This window comes from Poecilia formosa, unplaced genomic scaffold (genome assembly GCF_000485575.1).
Source record: "Poecilia formosa unplaced genomic scaffold, Poecilia_formosa-5.1.2 Scaffold21, whole genome shotgun sequence".
In the NCBI taxonomy this organism is placed as follows: Eukaryota; Metazoa; Chordata; class Actinopteri; order Cyprinodontiformes; family Poeciliidae; genus Poecilia; species Poecilia formosa.
This window is the reverse complement of record NW_006799960.1, coordinates 2,366,492-2,387,015: the sequence shown is the minus strand read 5'-3', so window position 1 is coordinate 2,387,015 and position 20,524 is coordinate 2,366,492. Positions and strand designations below refer to the sequence as shown.

The 20,524-nt window shown below is 38.2% G+C and overlaps 1 protein-coding gene across 2 annotated transcripts in view; it reads left to right on the top strand.

Annotated features, from left to right (window-relative positions):
* The first annotated feature begins 11,345 nt into the window (after window positions 1–11,345).
* triqk (triple QxxK/R motif containing) overlaps window positions 11,346–20,524 on the top strand; it is a 24,405-nt gene continuing 15,226 nt past the window's right edge. For both annotated transcript variants that reach the window (XR_001661577.1, XM_007547690.2), the window contains exons 1-2: window positions 11,346–11,530; window positions 14,483–14,557. Coding sequence is in view for 1 of the 2 variants with exons in the window: in XM_007547690.2 (XP_007547752.1) it covers window positions 14,497–14,557 (61 nt within the window). In the remaining variant the exon portion in view is untranslated. The remainder of the gene's footprint in view (window positions 11,531–14,482; window positions 14,558–20,524) is intronic.

Genomic DNA, 20,524 nt, shown 5'->3' with positions numbered 1-20,524 from the left:
ACCTAAAACGTTCAATTTTCTTGGTTAATTTAAACTAATAGGAATTTTTGCTTTTACCCCATTTTTATTAATCTTGGCTCTATTTCCCATTTGGGCCTTAACACTTATAAAATAAGTCTAAATATAATATGACTATTGTTAAAGCAGGATACCCTTAGGCAAGCTACTGTTGATGGATAATACTTATAACTAATTTATAAAACCCCATTTACTTAGAATGGACTCTGAAGAGAATAAAGAAAGTTACTTTAATTAATCAATTGTACAAAATGTGCACCTGGTGCAGGCATGTCCAGATGCATTGGTCAGTACTGAATATCCCACAGCATCAATTTTTTACTCGGAAATATTAAAGAGCCAAAGTGGCAAATGAGTGCTATGACCCACTAGATAGTGATGCTGTGTTTCCTGTCAGAAACACAGCTGACTGACAGCATTTCACATATCTCTGTTTAACCTACAATATTTCAGTGTTTCGGTTTCTTTTTACTCTATGCTGCAGAGCTAGCGTTCTACACATTATATAGCGGCTAAATATATTCTTGAGATTCTGACAATGTTGTCAGCTTTTTTTAAAAAAAAAAGAAAGAAAAAGAACTAAAACTAGAAGTCAACATTTAAAAACACAGAACACATTTTAGACACAATGTTCCAAAATTCTTGTGACATGGCAAACAAACATGAAGCCAAACATGGAAACCTTTAGTACACAACTTTTGTTTGCCACTATTCTGACTTCCTGTGGCAGGTAGCTGTGCTGCGGTGCAATCATTAAAGTTGCTAAGCATTTGGTTTCAACTGACAACACACCTGTGTTGAAAAGAGTATCTATCTATCTATCTATCTATCTATCTATCTATCTATCTATCTATCTATCTATCTATCTATCTATCATCATAAATAGGGGATAAATGTGTCATTGCTGCCTGCATGTTACCCGTTCCCCTTGTGGCCGGGCTCTGCTCCTTCGTACAATGCTTGGTGGAACAAAACTGATCTGACATCTTAAAATTGCTTGGCGATGAAACCATATAAGATTTCAATTCTGCTCCATGGGGAAATATTGTTTCAAGCCATTACTCTTCATCAAGGGGATGTCATACCCACTCTATCAAGCTATTGTCCTCCGCAGCGCGTGTTTTCAGCTGTGCCCCTGAGACAATAGTATACGAGTTGCACAAGCCGTCGAATTCCTATCACACAGCCACAAAGGACCACATTGTAATGATCAAAATACTTCAATGGTGGTTGCATGGAAATTTCATCATTATTTTGCAAGTGAGATGCTTCAAGCGCAGCTCTCTTGATGAGATGAGATGGTGTCGCTTACAAAGTCTCTATTAAAAAACAGTGTAATAATTCACTTGGATATGTTCCCCACTGTCACTCTTGAATATGCTCTGTTGCAGCGCGACTGGCACGACACCAATGATCTGTGCCCATTCCCTCTTCGTTGTAGTTACTCAGGATGCCACAAATTGCAGCCCTGGTGGATTCCTGCTGCTCTAATCTTCTGCAAAACTGTGAGGGGGGTTTATGTGGGGAAACCCTGCCAGCTACCTCAGGGGGCGAATGATCTCTCCTACCTACCCCTAGTAACCCCAGTGGTTGTATCGCAACAGGAAAAGATCTATCTCTGCTTATTATTACTTGCACCTCCCACCAGCGGCACGTAAGATGAATCATACCTGTCAATCCCTATCCCTGGTGCGGGGAGGCTATGTTTGTTTATATTGATCAGCAGCATATGTGGCACAGCTGTTGCTTGAGGAGGCTGACGCTGGCAGAGGCTTGTTCACGCTTTCCCTTGGCAACAGTACAGTTGGCAGGGACGATGACAAACAGTGCACACTCGACTAATCAATACAAACAATGCGGCAGCAAATAACAATAAGGCTGGGACAAGCAGAAATGACGAGAGGAAGGGTTTTGATTATTCGGTGCATGGAATTTACTTTGTGCTGCTGTCTGGTAGAATATGATGTCAACATGATTGAACATGTTTGTCGATTTTTCTCACTTTCCCTTAAGCACATGTGTGCAAATAGATTCCTCTTATAGGAAGGCACCTTTACCAAAGTGTCCAGCATTTTTAGGTTGCAAATTCTACACTAAAATCTGTCAGTTTAAATACTGACCACTTGTTCAAATAACACTTCTCCTAGGTTTCAATATGGACTGACCAAACCTTGAAATGATTCAGTTTAACCTGGTACATTACAAAGTTGATGCAACTCTTAAGACAATCAATGATTAATTAGAAAAAAACTGATTCACAAAACAAGAATTTGTTTTTCAGCAATGCCATAATCCTTACTTAGACCTTTATTGAGAAACGGCTCATTTGGATTGTACAATTCATTCTTAAAATATAAAATATAAATGTTTTTGCTCTCCTCTGATTAAATAAAGGGTTCTCAGAGTATTGTTGTTTACTTTGCTCTCAGGCAGGGGTTAAGGATTGCACCCAAAGTCAGGTAACCAAAGAAATGCAACATGAAACAAGCTTGCTGACATCTTTACAGTTTTAAAGGGAAGTCTGGGTAAATTATAAAGATCCTTTTTTAGTTTCATCTATAACTCAACAAACTGGATCACAATTTTGTACACAACGTTCACAGAAAACTGCAAGGCTTTTGTCCAAACTAGCATTAATGCTATGGCATTCACCCCAGCAGTCTTTTGCGTGTATGCATCTTTGACTCTGTTGTAATATCATGCCAAAGTAATACCATGTAACTCTGCAAAGACTGAAGCTGAAAATCATTTGAATGGAGAAATCATCTTGCTATCTCACATGATAAAAAAAACATCTTGAATTTTAATCCTTAAAAGACTTGATATACAAGAATATAAAATTACTACAAACTGTGTTCGAGACACAAATTTGTGTTGATAATTGCTTGTGTTACCTCAAAACCACATCTACGTGTGAAATCAGCAGCACAAGTGGAGAAAACTGACTCAAGAAGCAGCATCTGGCAATGATTAGTGGCCATTAATTGGTGTTAACTGGTGCTACTAGTGTTTACAGAGTTGAAGGATAATTAGTTGGGGGTCAGCTCAGGGCTGAAATTAACATGTCAGAACTCTGCAGCTGTCTTGTGACAACTGGGTGAAGTCGAGGTGGAACATTTTTTTTTTTTTTGGCGGAGCAGGATACGAAGAAATGTCTATCTGGCCGAGACGTGGATTGTAATGGTTAGTTTTACGAGAAAATAAAGAGCGTATTGCGTCTTAGTGAGTCTGTGTGTCTTTGTTTTATGGAACAAGTAGGTGAGGTGAAGAGAGTGTTTATACGTCTGAGCTGGTTCGGATCACCACCGAGATGAAGTGACAAAAACGAAGTACCTCAAGAACAGCTGTCAGCGGGACTCAAACCCGATTTGCCAACGCAAACCGTGAAGGAAACACTCTGACCGAGTCAGACGGTCGAGGACCCACTCAGAAATCCAGCCGGAGCACCTGTACAAACAGGCAGCCAGAAACTCGGTGTGGGCAGTTACCACACACAGCTGGAAAGATCGGCCATTGCTGTGCAGAAGAGAAGCAGACGCAGCTCTCAGATTGGAGTGTGGTGAGAAAATCTGATGCATTATCGAAAGGGCAGCCGTTGTCATTTAACTAGGTGGATGCAGAGAGACGTGAATAACAAGTGAGTCGCATACCTGGTGGGAGAAGCATTCATCATAGCCAGTGTGGCGCCCCGGAGGAGCACTTTATGGATTTTAAGAGAAAGCAGAAGAAGTATTAAAGAATAAAACAGAATGTTAAAGATGAAGACGCAGGAATTCGGGACAATTTCTTCTCTCGTAAATTAAGTTACTCCATTTGCTGTAATAATTCCTGATTACTTGTGTTTGACTTGTGTCTTTTTTTTCTTCTTTTTTTTTAACTGCAAGTACTGCAGACAAGTTACCTCTGTCTATTAAACATTTCATTCAAATATATAAATAAGGCCAAATCACCAGGCTAGCATTAATTTTCATACACTAATAAGAATACCATTATTACAGCCTTGTTCAATAAAATGTGGGACGAGTAAGTTAAGTTGTATTGTCTGTTTCTCTGTGCATAAAAATTATGACAAGATGATTAGAGTGCGGGTGCGTGAACCGTCAGATAAGGCTTCTGCATGTTGGTGTTCCCGCTAAATCCTGAATATACCCAATTTAGGTTGTCTTGGCCCTTTTATCGCAGCCTGTGGGGTTTACCCTGACTGGGAACGAGAATACAACCTGCTGAATGTGACAGGTAGCCAATCAGAAAGCGCGGTGACTAAGAACAGAGGGGAATCCCAAACAGCTGACTTATCGCGCAACTCAGAGTCCGGTGGATATCGGAGATTATATGTGGAAATGTTTATTATTATATTTAAAGGTCATTATTATATCTGTTTATTCAGTTAAAAATGTTAACTATGAAAAAACATAACTCACCTCCAAATCATAGTGCAGCAAATAGAGCGGCTGCTCCCGCCGTCTTTTATCCACCGCCTTTTCTTTTTATTACGTCTTTTACCTCTTAAAATGACTCCACAAACTGTCACTATTGCTTCTACATCGTCATCCATGTTTAGTTATTTTAAATTCCCGTATGCTATGTTGGGGGTTTTGTGGATTTTCTTCTGGAATCGCGATGTTTGTGACTGGAATCGGTTCGTGTTGCTCCTGCCTTGTGGCTGGAGGCACAAACCGATCGAACCTGTTGGACTTTTATCAGCTCTCTGGTCACAGAGGTTTGGAGAATCGGCCAACAATCCTTAAATCTTGCCGTCTAAACCAGACTTAAGACTCACAAGCTCCACTCATCTCCTCTCGACCACTGCCCAAACTTTCTGACTATGGTCGCTATGGTAACGTTTACATATCCCTTCAAAATAAGATACAGAAGCGCCACAAAAACGAACATTTTACTTAATTGAAATGAAAATTTTAACTCACGATAATGACTAACGGGAGCCCTGAGCTTGTTTCTCTGGAACGAGATGGTCCCATCTGGGAGTGATGGGAGACAATGACACCCTAAGTGTTGCTTATATGCACAGCCTGCTTGGTCTCTACGTGGCGAAGCAGTTTGAAGCTTCATTGCCTCATTAGCAGCCGGTCGCCGCATGTTACACAGAGCGGCTTGTAATGTGGGAATCACCTACCGGTCCGGGATAAATCCATCCTCCTGTCTCTTCTCTGGGCCTTTTCCCCTTTGCAAAGAAACTTTCCAAAAACACCTGATCTGTTTCTTACTCTTTTTGCTGCTTGTGGGCTCAGCGTTGGCGCGCAAGCAACCGAGAGAATCCGGTTAAAGGATTTTCAAAATAAAAGATCCTTCAGACTCAAATAATACATAAAACAGAAATATTTAATTATTTCTTGGGCGGCCCAGTACCAATTGGTCCACGGACCGTGGGTTGGGCACCACTGATTTAAATTATTGAATATCCACTGGTTACTCAGGATTATGAAGATAACTAGTTCAGTGTGTGATCCAACTGTTAGATTTGTCAGGGTACAGCAAAAGGTTATATGATGTTGATTATATTAAAAGTACAGAATGATGTAGTTAAAACAAGCACGGTGCTCAGTGTGTAAAAAGAGCACAATGAAGGAAAAGAATGTTAAAAAAAGAAGGAAATACTTTACATTTAGCAACTTTTCTTGCTTTTCTGACTTTATGCAGCTTATAACTATAACTTTGCTTTCGTGCTGATAGAAACCACACCCTAGTACTGCTTACTACAACTAACTGTAATGTATTAAATTATAGTAAGCTCCCTTTTCTCTCCAGAATTTGACTGCAGACTTTTCTCCTGGAGTCTCTGCCAAGTGCTACACGTAACAAAAGGATGTCTGCTGTGATATCATCCCTACCCTCCCCACACAAGAGGATAACTCCCAGCCATCAGAGTCACTTGGCTCCGATACGGGATAATGAGTGGAGCGAATCAGTTGTGAGATAACTTATCTCTCTAGGTCTGCTGGACTTTTTTCTACTTTTTTTTTCCTTCCCTCATATGAATCCGTGCGTTTAATAAACCCAAAATTCATTTTCTCTCTGTATCTCTGCTGATACAGTTTGTCTGTCAATGAGAAGAAACTCTGCGGCTGGGAGATAGAGAGGTGAGAGAATTCACTGCACACTGCAGACACTGCGGAAAAAGTGCGATAAGAATATTAAATAGGAGGAGGAATTTTGTCTTCTCCCCCAAACCAATAACCAAACCGAGGATGGAAATGAAAAGGGGAGCTTGAGTCTGCAATCACACTAATGACAGATATTGAATGCCCGCTGTGTTTTATAAGCTTTTTAGAGTTAGGGTTTCACTCAATCCTATAAATGTGTGTATATTAGAGTATGTATGTATATATATATATATATATGAGTGAAATTGGAGTGAAAGGACCGGACTCGGGTACAGAATACATGCTGCACCTTTCCAGCTATTGCATCCTCCTTCCACGTGTTACTTTTTGTTGGTCCATTACATTAAATCCTAGTAAAAATACACTGAGCTTTGTGGCTGTAATATGTCAAAATGTGCAAAGATTTGAGCATTATGACTATTTTTGCTAAGCACTACATCCTAAGATAAATAAAATATAATTTGCTCTCTTAATGACTACAAGAAAATGGCATCTGCGTTTGGAAAAAATACAAGGATATTAAAGCTTCGGTTACAGTAAAGTTTGATAGACACTGACTGAAATTTTATGGCCCCAAATCACACAGCGTGACATTTAATAAATCCTTAATTTCTCTATTATCATAAAATCTGGCCTTAACCCTCCAAATAACCACATATTAAACAGGTGAATTATTATCCATGTCAACATGAATGTTTTTGGTTTACTGTTTATCACCAAAGTGCTACTGAAACCCGAAAATGTCGAAGACAATTTGGCTATTTAAATCTGACAGTAGGATAGTTAATCAGTACCCCTGATGATAACTGCAAATTGCCCAAGATTATGTTGACACATCTTCATTGCCGCATGTAGGAGGGGGTTCGATAGCGGCAGTGCTGCCATTTATCCCGCCGGCAGCCCCGGGGGATTCTTCTTCTGCAGTATTCTTTTTAATGTCTGGCAATTAAAGGCCGTCGAACTGCCGGAGAGGGAGGATGGCTGGGGAGACGGAGGAAGCTGGTGCAAATGAAATGAGTTTCAAGGAGACAGAAGCACAAAGGGAAAAGAATAAGGAAACAGGTATATAAATAGATGTAGAGCACCTCACAAAATTACTAAGACCTCTTGAAGTTCTTCACATTTTGTTAGTGTACACCACAAAGACTGCAGTATTATAATGCATTTCATTGTAAGTTTTTTTTTCACAGACCGACAGAAAGAAGTGACTACCTGTGAAGCGAAATCAAAACAGTCACATGGTTTTCAGTTTTCTTTACAACGAAGAACTTAGGGTTCTGTACATTTGTGCTATACCAGCCAATTCTTTACAGAGCCACCCATTGCTGCTGTTACAATTACAAGACTTTTAGATTGTGTTTCTATCAGCTTTGTACATCTAGAGAAAAGCAATTTGCAAAGTAGCTAATTGGGACAAACATAAGTTTTCAAGGTTTGCCATAGATTATCTTGGAATTAGGCCTAAACTTTGACTGGTTTAGTTGAAAACCAGTCAAAGTTTATATGTTGACATAGACCATTCTATTATAATTTGGTCATATGCATAGGGTTGTGTTGCCTTTGGATGAAGCTCTCACTAGACAGACCAGATTTTAGGAGTGCTAAGCTAAATTAAGCTAAGTTTGTTCTGTCCACAGATTCCCCCACCCAGACTGTAGCTGATTACAGCTCCTTCAGAGTTCATCTCTGGCAATATTGCTTTAAAACTAATTCTGCTTTAAACATCTCCACAACTTTCTTCTTGAGGTGTCTGCTGTGTCCCTCGGTCTTCGTGATGCTCTTGGTTCAACAATGTTCTCTGAAAAACCTCTGGAGGATTTATTCTGAAATAAAATTAAAGCGTACTTCAAATCAATATTTGCAAAAACGATACCGTCAATTAAAGCAGCATACGCTTTTTTGTGTTTGTCTATAAAAACTTATATATTTTTTAGTGTTTGGTTGTAAAGTGAAAAAAAAAAAAAGCTTTAATATTTTTTATGACGCTCTCAACAATAAGTCAATGGTAAAACAACTAACTTTGACTTTCAGAAGCTGAAACTCTCTTCTTTTGTCCAATTCGTGAAAAATTCCACCTCACAGCGAGAGAGCTCGTCGTCTTGTTGCATCGACACTACCTTCCAGTGTCTTCTGCATGTCTCACACAAGCTGCACAGCAGAAAAGCTGTTCGACAGGCAAATCTATCGTGCCTAGTTTTCACTCTCAGTAGCAGTTGATGCTAATGCTTTACATATCTATCAGACTGACAGGCACAGCATGTTGGTTTGTTTCACTCAACGGGAGAAATTAATCACACACATTTAGTACAACAAGAGAACATTTGAGCTCTGCATTAACTGCACTCACGCTGCTTTTGATGGCCATATTAAGACAATAGTCTCTGACTTCTTATTGCGGCTATTTGTTAACAGTTCTAACTTAACTGTCAGAGCCGACTCCTTTCTACGTGCTTTGTATGCCTGTGTACGTTTACAGCACATGTTGTGAACAGCAAACGTCAAGTTTTTCCAAGTTATTTCCCTGTCAAACTTTTAAAAATGCCACTGTGTGGACATGTGTGGCAGTTTCCCTTTTCCCTTGACAACCTTTCTGTGAGTAAAAATATCACCAACAACTTTTTTTTTCTCAACGTATTCCTCCATGAAAGGACAGTGTTAAAGTGGTCCCAGCAAATGGCAGCTCCCGTGTAAAGCAAATCATAATACAAGCACATTATAGGCAGATTACATCTATTAGTTGCTGCTGAGCTGCATGCAAATGGCATGCCCATGGGAGACCAGAAAATCGCTTTAAACTTCAATAAGTTACGAGCGGCGGTAAGCCGAGCCATAATCTGCACAAAGCCCCAGGCAGCGGCAAGACTGGATGCAATTAGAGAGGAAATAAATTTCTATACTGTAAATAAAGAGAAAGTAAAAAAAAAAAGAAGAGACTGATGAAAGTGAAATGAGCATTGCGAATTGAGATGGATTGGTTTATTTTAATTGTCATGTTCAATCCACCTGCAGGTCACTGATAGCGATCAAATAGGGTGACTATTTAACTGATGTAATGTGAGTTATAGAAAACCTCAACCTTTATGAAAATGCTGAGATTCCTCTTTCATACAATCATTTTGGTGAGTTTCATTACATTTTTGCAACCCTTAGATTTATGACCTCTCATACGGATGCCTAGTCAGGAATTTACAGTCATCTGAAATAGTTACAAAAGCCACATTAAACAGTCACATTCTGGTGTCAAAACTAATTTTGTAATTCGTGTTTCACTCGTATACCTATTTTCATGATTTTATTTATTTACACATATACAGCAAAAATAAACCTTGTACTCATTAAAAGTTTCAACAAAAATATCAATAAAAGATAAGATTAGAACAGCTTTCCCCATTGTAGTTAGTTCAGTATTTCAGTGCAGATCTTCTCAGTCGGTCATGTTTAATTTAATATTTTGGGTCACTATCATGTTAACATTTTTCCACAACATATGCTCACGCATTTCAAATAAAGGGATCCACAATTAGTTGTAACACTAGATTTTATTTGAAAAATATTTATCTTATAACAGTATGGTAATAATACCAGTGTATTATAAGCCTGGCAGGGCACCAGGCTTCACGTGTGTCCCCACCAGGCTTACCATTAGTGTATCTTAGATATTTCTAATTTATTGCCTTTTTTTAAGACATTATAGTTGGTGTTTAGGTATTAATCTTCCAGTCTTCTAAAAATGCATAACTATCAAGTAATATGTTCAAATTTCCTGTCAATTTTCTACATTATTTTAACTCAAAAACGTGGCGGCCGGCTGAAAGACTGCCCTAGCGCCCCAAGCACCGGGTTTAGCAAGTTTTCCGGGGGAAACCCTGTAATACTGCAGCCTGTTTAGTTTTTATGAATTTTAATAAAATATTGTCACACGGACGTCATCGTATTGTTTATGCTGCAATAATAATCTGTGAAAAAAATCTAACTCCCCCACCCCCTTCCAATGCCACTATTATCATCTGCAGGAATGTGCCGCTACCATTCAGAAACAACCAACCAGAGACAGGGGGAAGGTCTTAGAGCTGCCAATGAGTCTCATGTAAATGCTGCTCAATGTGCTAATGGCAAAAAAACAACTTACCGTTACAGGAAAAAAGTTTATCCACTGTCATCAGTGATCATGCTAACTATCCTGAGCACTCACTGCAGGCTTCGCTGTTGGTAAGAAACTGTATCTAAGCAGAAAGCAAGGGGGAGGTGAGAGCAGTGCATACCCAAGAGGACTGACAGTACTAAAACCCTCATCCTGGCTCTGACTGATTGTTTCTGACCAATCGATGGAACTTTTGGGAGGTGAACATCCTATTATTCCTGTCATCAATCCAACATTTTAGTAAAGGAACATCTTACCGACTGTTAAGGCGGTGGCAGCATGATGGTCTGGGACTGCTTTCCTGCTTCAGGTCTTACAAAGAAAATCAGTAACTATGGATTATTACCACTGTCAGCATATTTTTCTTATTTATTTACAAATTTTGACAATTATTGAGTCAATATGTAATATATGTCATTAAATTGAGCACTATCAGAGATGATAAGTTTATAGTAGGTGTGTGAATGACCTAATCGACCTGACTGCTGATTGCAGCAATCCAGATTATTAGCAGAAATAGAGGGCCCCAAAACCAAATTTCGCTTAGAGCCCCATGGAGGCTTGGGCTGGCCCTGGAGGTAGGATTAAATAAGTGTCACTTCTTCCTACTCCTTTTCAAACAGAAAAGTGATAAACAAATAATTTTGTTCTTATGTATGCACACGTTTTTCTCTGTCCAACTGATTGCTTGTTCTCTCTCTCTTTTTAAAAAAAACAAAAAAAAACGAGAGAACATGTTTGAAATACATAAATAAATGAAATTAAATCTAAAATGACACTTTAAGACAGCTACCTTCTTGTGTTATTGTGTGTACAACAGAGACGTTTTGAGTTTTGATGGGTTGTTTTTTTAAGTAGAGAGACTGTGTATGTCAAAGAAGGGCAATCAGAATGTGGTTCGGATCCATAACTACCGGAGTGAAAAAATCCTGATGTTTTTGAACATCCTCTGTGTTGTGATAAGTTAGAATCACGCGCTCCTGCTGCGCTCTCTGCTCCTCCACCCGGCTTCACGTTATTGGTCAAAGTCAAGCGATCCCGCCTCTGATTGGACAAAATTATGTCCGTCACGTAAAGCAGGAATTGTTTCAGGAAGTAGTGGTGTGTTGGCATTCTGGAGAAATTTGGATCGAAGTACATCTAAACAGACATTTCAACAGCTCTGCTTCCTCACGTACGTCAACCAGGGGAAGTATAATGCAGAGGACCCTCGCCTAAATAACTCGTTTTCTCGACAAAAAGCATAACTGTAAGTACGCACGACGATGCAGTGAATAGAAGCTGTTGCAGTTACAATGTGTTTGTTACCTTTTGGAAAGTTGTGTTATGTGCACATTTACTCTCTAGTTAATATAAATACTCGTATGTTGTAATAAAAGAAAATATTCTTAACTACAGTTCACAGAAATATTATTAAAAGTGCAAATCATTACTTCTAAAAATAATTCACCCATTTAATAAATACATCTTTATAACTTCTTCTTTTTATTTAAGAGCTGTTATTTGCCAGACTCCATAACTCTATTTACTGCATTTTGTCAAACACAAAAAGTACCTACTCTGATTTTTTGTTTGTGTTGAGCGCCTTTGGTCCCGCATATTCTCATGGAAATTGGACTCCTGGATCCTATGTTTGCTCTACAGCAGTTTTTCATGATCGAGTTTCTTGTGAGAGCTCTTTGATTGTCACAAAGCCGTTAGGAGAGAGCCAGAAACATTGGTAAGGGACATGGTTATGCAGATGTGCACACACACTTTCCCTTCAAATAGCAGAAAAACTGCTTCAGTTTTGGTGGGCAAAATTATAGGCAAATATTATTATTCTAGTTCTGAAAAGACCCAGATACAGAATGTTTGATCTTGCAGTAAGATCATGGATTGGCTACTTGACTAGGTAAATGACTGCTGCAGGGGACCAACATGACATTAACGTGTTGTTTTTGGATGTATGAAGCTTACAACTTAATGAAAACAGAGACGTGCAGAGAAGCAGACGTAGAAATAAACTGCACTAAAAGGGACTTCTAATCTAATATTAGCTTTATTTTCAACACACTTTCTTTTTATTTTTAATGAACTCCACAAAAGATTCGGAAGCTCTGTAATGCTTGATCTCTCTCTCTCTCTTTTTTTTTGGTTAGATTTCACAGGATAAATAAGGAGATTAAAGTAAACAATTAGGGACATTCTGGATCTGTTTCTTCGCTTTTCTTAATTTTTCAAATGTAATATTGAAGTATAAGATCGGGACTGATCAATGCTGGACACTCAAAATCAAATGATTTGAACTCGGGGGTGGGGGGGGGAGTGGGCGGAAGCAAAAAAACCTGATTTGGACATCCCTAAAATCTGAGGAAGTGAGATTGCACACGAAAATAAATGCTGCTGAATTTTTATTCTCCTTTTAAAGTGCAGGTATAATATTATCATATTGCAAGACAGTAAAGCAGCTCAGTGCTTTCACTCTTTCTAACTTTAAATATTAAGGTTTTCAATTTTGTTTTTTTTCCTCTCTCTCCTGTTTCCTTTAACTTGCTGACTCTGGTTTCCGACTGCCTCAGAACAATAGCTGCACATATATCCTTCTCCTCTTGCTAGCCCTATCGGGTTAGAAATGCGCTTGTGAACAATGTTGTTAGCAGGAGGTAAAACTCAGGTGGCAGCAGCAGCGGTCTCCCATGAGAAGGTATCAGTCGGGAGCAACAGCCAGCCACGCTACTTGAACATGCTAATTCGGGTTCTCTCTCTTCCTATTCCCCAGCTGCTTCTCCAGACTGTCCCGCTGCTTCTGTTCCTTTTGGATGCGGATAGTTGTTTTTCTCTATTCTCTCCATGTACTCACCTGCATGTACACATTTTCCTCTCTCTGACTTTTAAATACAATCATTTTATTTTCATTTTCATTTGTAGCTGTTGAGTACTATTTAGCTATGGATGGGATCTATATTTAGCTCATCCATACTTCTTGGTCCCTGTTGAAGAAATCATCCCCACAGAATGATGATGTTTGATTTGACGCCTGTGTGAAAAACTCCATCCTGTACTTGTTATAGCTTGTCACAATTCAACATTTCCCATATTTGTGGAGAGCATGACAAATGATTATCCTGTCAGCAACTGTGGATCTTTGCACTTTTCTTCTTCTGTCCAGTGAGTTTAGGTAGACGGCCACTTCTTGGTACATTGGTGTTTTTTACTTTTGCATAGCAAACTATGAGACGTCGAAAAATTGGAATATTGTTTTGCAATGTAATTCTGTTTTAGGCTTCTCTAACTTTATTCCTGGTCTTTTCTATTGTGCTGCTTGGTCGTCGTAAAGCTGTTTGTTAATGCTAATGTTCTCTAACAAACTTCTGAGTCCTCCATAGAGCAGTTGAAGTTATTAAAAACACATAAACTGTTTAATAATTATGAGACTCCTGAAGGGAATGTGTTTGCTGGATTTTATTTGGAAGTATCAGAAGATGTATCAGATGGCTAATTACAGATTTTTATTGTGGCAAATGTAAAAAAACAAAAAAAACTTGTCAGTCCCCTGTCCTCACAGTGATCTTCTACAATGAATTGGGCCCTGAAATAATATCCCAATGAAATATATGGAAGGTTGTCATGTGATAAAATGTGAAAAAGTCAAGGGATATGAATGTTATTTTTAGGGCATTTTAAGTTTTCACAGTGGGGGGAGGGAGGGGGGAGACCTATTAAAACATTACAAACATATGGTTTGACAACAATTCATAAACGACAGGGAGGTGTTTATGTCTTAACACAAATGTAGTCACCAGCAGGATACCGTCTGTATTATTCTTAGCTCTTTCTCTTTATATATTTTACCTCTGAGCTGTCAGAGTAATCAAAGAGAACTCATGGTGTGAAGAGAAACGGCGCTATGCTAAATGAGACCGATAGGAAGCTCACACTGCGAACCGAGCGCACATGGAAGGTGGTGAGAATTAATTTAATTATGTGCGCCAGATGTATGTAAAAAGATAAACCATCTGGCTGATCAAAACTGACTTACTCTGTCTCCGTATACGATTGTGCAATTACTTGAAGCTTTTCGGCAGATTTTGCGAGTTATGTTTTACCGCAGCAGAAAATGGATGAAGGAGCTAAATTTGATTAAGCTAAATGCTTAGGTGTGAGCAGTGAAAGCAGCTGTAAAATGGTCTTTTCCCCCCCCTTTTTTATTTCCTCTCAGACAGCAGAGGAAGGATGGGCAAGAAGGATGCCGGTGCCACCAAGTTACCAGTTGATCAATACAGAAAGCAGATCGGTAAGTTTCCAGATGGATTCACATGACACAGTCAGTACGAATGTAGCAGAGATTTAAAGGAGTTGTTTAATTAATTTTAGAAAATTAAAATAAAATAGAGCTAGTATTTAAGTAACAGTTTGAAGAGATCGTGATATGCTTTTTGTAATTTTTTATTTTTTATAAAAGACATTATAGCAAGGTTATATAATAATCAAAAGACCAAGTTTTGAAAATGAGTTCCTGATGATCATCTGACTCACAAAGTTGATCTTTTACTTGTTGTTTTACTCTAAACTGTTGTGTTTAAATCATTCATAACTAACTATAATGTAGGTTTAATGAGAAGCTTTTAGGAAAGATTCCACAATTAAGTCCTTTTGGTTTCTTATATCCAAAAGGATATAAGAAACCAAGCTTATATCCTTTGTGGTTTCTGCAATTAAGTTTCATATTTCCAGAGTCCCAAAACATATTTTTTTTGTTTTCTGTTGTGTGTTAGTTTCACATAATGTCAGGCGAGAACATATTTGCTCTCTTACTTATTTTTTCTGTTTTCACTTTTTTTGTCACATGTAAAAGTTTCAGATCATCAGATATTTTTTTAAATATTAAACAAAGATAACTTCCACAAATATAAAATTGAGTTTTCAATCTATTATTTCATTAAATACTCACAGAAAAGCCATTCAAATGTGGAAGAAGTGATGAAACCCCAAACCTAATGTCTGATTTTGCTGCCATTGCCAGCAAGAACAGCCATCAAGCATTTGTAATAACTGGCCTTAGGTGTTTTTACTGAAGAGTAAGTTTAGTTCAGTCTTATTGGCAGAATTGGTTTCATCTCAGAATATCTGAAGTTTATTTCTTTACTTATTTAAGCTTGAATGGCCTCTTTAAGGTCATGCATCCTACCTGGATTTAAGTAATTACTCTTACCTGGTCTCTCCAAAAGCTTTATTTATTCAAGTATTGAAGTATTTCAGAGGAAGAGTTTCTAGTGATGATTTTAAATATTCAGTTGTGACAAAAAAGATTGGATAAATACTTTCACAAAGGCCTATATCAAATTGGTTCACTGAAACTATTACGCCCTGGACACAGTTCTCTGTTGAAGGACGTTACTGTGCTTAAAGCACGGCCTCTATGATATTGTGTGTGCTGCTGTTTTGTTCATGTTTAATACTGCTTTAATTTGACAGTACTTGTGCTCATCATCCATCCAACCATAGTTTATGCCCCGTTCTCCTTAGGGTTCTGACAGGGGCTGGTGTCATTGGGTTATTGGTACACCCTGGACAAAAATCCTGATTAAAATTATGCAAAAGATTTGAATGAAGTACTTGTATACCCATGGCTTATGCCAAATCCTTTGCGCTGTTTTTTTTTTCTTTTTTTTTTCTCTGCTAGACTGGATAATTGTGAGAATATGCATTAACTTATAAAATAAACCTTGAAAACTGTTTTTAATATTTATTAAAAATACAGTTTTATTACCTCATTACGTGAGGTACTTCCAGAGTCCTGAGACAAAGATGATTTCCCCCCCTCCCCCTATTTAATGGAGAGACATCCATGGTTGGTTTTGATCAGCAACTGCGATCACTAGGCAACAGCAACTGTATCTGTGCATGGTGAGCAGGAATTAATGATGCACAGCAGACGGTTTACATGCTGGAATAGAATAAAGTGAAAGAATACACTGGAGTTGCAACAATGCAGCAATCTTCTGATTGAAAAATAGGGATTAGTGGAATCTACTTGCTGGAAATATATTTCAACATATTTTGATTACAGATATTTTCCCCAACATATACAGTCTTGTGCAGTTCTTACATGTGTCCATGTTCACACGCTTCATTTTTCACTGAAAAACAAAGTTGATTAATTAAAGCTAAACATAAAAACACCACCTTGTTTTAGTCATAAAATAAAAGACATCAACATAAATTCATATTCTGAGGGATAAATTTAGGACGCCACACTATTGGGATGTTTTATGCCATTGTCATGTTGTAAAGTACAGTTCTGCTTCAGCTTGAATTTTTTTTTTTTAATCCCAGATGTCAGCTGTTTAATCAAGTCTAATTTGCCGTTGTTTTGGTTCATACATGTACTGCCGCACTGTAGATCTCCTCCTTTCTGTCTTTTTAAGCAGAAAACCATTATGCTGCCTTGTTTGCTATGCTATAGAGCCTCAAGGCACTTAGGCAAATGCTTATGCATTTCCCGGTTATGTTTTTCTTGTCCTTTTTTCTATACTAATGTTCTTGCTGTTTAGGTGGTATAAAAATTTCTTCTTGGATTATAACAAAATATAAATAACATTAAAAAGAAGTGCTTGATGAGATGTGAGGCCTTTAAATATGTATAGCCTTCATACAAATACCTCTCATCAAACAGGTTGAGAAGGGGTCTCAATTTATTTGTTTTCATTCACTGAAAACAAAAGAAAATAAAATCCACATGCCACGATTTACATTTTTTATGGCCGTTCTACAGAACAGAAGAATCGCACATATATGCATGCAACTTATTTAAGTGCCTTTAAAGGTAAACCTTCCCAAGAGACGCACATTCTCCAGAAGATGCTTTCAGCTACGTCTCTGTTGCACCATTTATTGTATTGTTCTGACACACTTCCCCTCAGCGGATGATTGCTTTTTGCCCCCCTGCTGATTCACGTCCTCAGATTATTCTGTTGTTCCCGGTGTTTCTTTTGTGTTAACAAGAGTCACTGAGGTCTTCATCTTTATTAAGCAAAATAATTTTTAGTGGCTTGTTTTGCAATCGATTTATTTTTTTTAACTATTTTATTGTTAACCTGTGATTTTCTTTCCTATTGTTGAAGGAAAAAAAAAAGACTTTGTATTCAGACTAAAATATTTGTTTTTCTGCGTCTTGCAACAGCCTGTTGAGAAATGTCCATTCTTTCTTCACTCTGCAGGCTCTGTTGTGTTTTCATGTAGTGACAGATGAATAAGACAATTTAGTCTCCTGGGATAGATATATATATATATATATATATATATATATATATATACACACACACACAATGGCATAAATATATATATTTGCCATTATGCTAAATCGTTCAGGTTCAACAAACATAACAAGCTCAGCTCCTGCAGTCACATTGAAGAAGAAGTGAAGAAAATTATATTTTCTTTCCTTCCCTTTTTATTTGTTGTGTTTTGTGTGTGTTGCTTTGTGGCACATTAAAGTTTTGTCCTATTATGTCCTATTATACCACTGTTTAACAAGAAGGCTTCAAAACAAACACAAAAAGTGTGTAGTCAATGTGGAAAATTGCTATCTTCTACGATAGCGCAAATTTATCTAAGAGATGGAATTGGCGGCATGTAGTATTTTGAAATGGTAAAATGTGGCTTATTCATTTATCAGTACTCTGGAGTGATTGTTGAGCTGCACCATCATCTCTGCTGGAGTGCTTTTGCCATAGCTGATGGCCAATCAAAGGCTGCTGTTGTCACTTTCCTTCTAAATACCATTATTAACCTTGTTATAATTGACTGGCCTCTGGGTGGAGTGTATTTATGTGGAACTGCAAGCATTTACTCAGTCCATTCGGTAATTCCTGCTGCCTGTTGAAAACTTCTGGAAGTTGTCCATGCAGATGGACGCCTATATTTCAGAGTTGATCAAAGTGGACATGTTGAACTCCAGTGTTGGCTTGGTGATAAAATCTCTACTGTGTGCTTGTTGCATGTGTAGCATAGTTATGTTAACTGTCATACTTTAACCTGTCAAAAACTTTCACCCATAATTTCATACACTTGGAAAAAATATGTAATATATATGTGTAAGCTGTGTATGTTAGACATAACTCCTCTCATTACCGCACTGCAGTGACACTCAGATTAAATTTGTGTCATTATCCATAAGGTGACTGGTCAATCAGAATTCATTTGAAAGAATCAATACTTGCTCTGTTACATGAACAGAGTTGTAAGCATTTCACAGGGTCAGTATTTATAAAGACTCAGCAGAAAAATGTTCATTCCAGCTCAAGATTGTAAAAAGAATCGGCGAGATCTAATCACTCAATTTAAGAGTTAACGTTAGTTTTAACACACTAAAATGTATTTTCTACAGATGAACCAACACAAACCAAATACGTAACTAGCAACCAAGCCAGTAACGGCACTACTTCTTAATCTACTGCTCCAGATTAAACAAAATCTAATTAATAATAAAGCTATGTCCTAGTCGGAATATTGTTGCAGAAACGTATAATTGTTCTGGGTTATGGAGCACGGCCAGACTTATTGGGAAATGCAAACTGATCTGAAACCCCTCAACTAATTTTTCAATTGCCTGATCCCATTGGCAAATGACCCGTATTCTCCTGAGTATAAATGGATGAGCCTTCAGCCAGTCAGAGGAAAATGAACATGTCATGTAGGGCTGCAACAGTAGTAATCTCATTTCCTTATCATTCAAACAAACTGATATTCTTAGATGTCTGCTCCTGTTCTGGTTTCAGTTAAATAGCAAATTTGTATGATATGCAAGTCACACACCCCTTCCTACTCCTTCCCCCGAGTGCTCAATCAAATGTGATTAATTTTAGCTAATACCCCCTACCTGTCTCATTATGCTAAGCAGAGGAATGGATCAAGATAAAAACTAATTTCTCCACTCTCTCATCAGACACCATTTAAATGCAATGTCAAGCCAGCAGAGGGGGGGAAGGACACGAAACACTAAGTGGATTGGCAGGCCAAGCCACTTTTATCCTCCTACTCTTCCTTTGACATTTAATTAGAGATTACTTCAGCGGCAGGTACGGTCATACTCCATTTGAGCCAGGTTGCTAGTTCTACACCTCGACTTGAACCCATCAACTTCCAAACCTACCATGAACTCACCTGATCTTAAGACTTTGATGGTCTTTTCAGACCTGGCGTTAACATGTGTCATAGCTAATCCAGGCACTAGAAGACCAAGACATTAGCACAGCTGTGATTCACATAAGCAGAGATAACTTTAACTGTAGCCAAAATTTAAAAAAAAAAAAAAAAAAGAAAGAAAAAAAGATGTGAGCAAGTCTAGTGAGATCCATCCACAGGAAGCAGGAGTAGATTAACATTTCATCTTATTGACCAGCAAAATGTTTATTTAACTAATTAGACTTTGACATTTCTAATCAGAGAGCTTCTCACACTGTGTGAGTACACAGATCACTCCCTTGTTCCATGTTTTTTTTTTTTTAACTGCACCTCTCCTCAACAGGTTGTCAACTTGCTTCCCTGCTCTGTGGGAAGGAGTTGTTGAACCAGTCACTGAATAAGTGCAGCTTCTGCATGAGCCTCAGCTTCCCTGACTCCGAGGATCTTATAAACCCAAACCCTTTTAGCTGCTGGTTGTCTCTTCCTTCCCCTCCCTTTTCTCCTCCTCCTCATCTGTAAAAGTAATGCCAGGGCTCGCGCATGACAGCTTGACAGATACTTTCTGCATTCACGTCTCCAGCTGAAAAACTCTGCACTTTTCGGGTAACTTTTCGGTCGCCTAGCAACTATTTCCAGTTTTGGGTATATTTGCATGGATGCACTCTTCTCCCCTTTTCTGCTCTACACCAACCAAAGCAATTGCAGGTCTGAAAACCCGTCCTACTCGGATGCGGTGCAAATCTGCAACATTTAAATCCTCATTTACCACATCTGCTAGTCCAGTTGTCTTGCATAGGAGCATAAAACCTGCTTAAAACATCTGCTTCATTTTATTAGTGAATAAGAACCACCTGATTCTTATGTTTTGTTTTTTCATAATACAGCCACTTCTTGGCTCTTGCCAGCACTCACAAAGAACATAAAGTTGTAAAATGGAGTGACTTTTTGGAGTAATAAATAACCAGAGGGGAGAATAAAATGATAAAAAGGTATGCCAGGTTTATTTTTCTTGTTCCACATTCTGCATGACCTAGCAATTTGACAAAACATAATCAAAGTAATTAGAATTAAAATA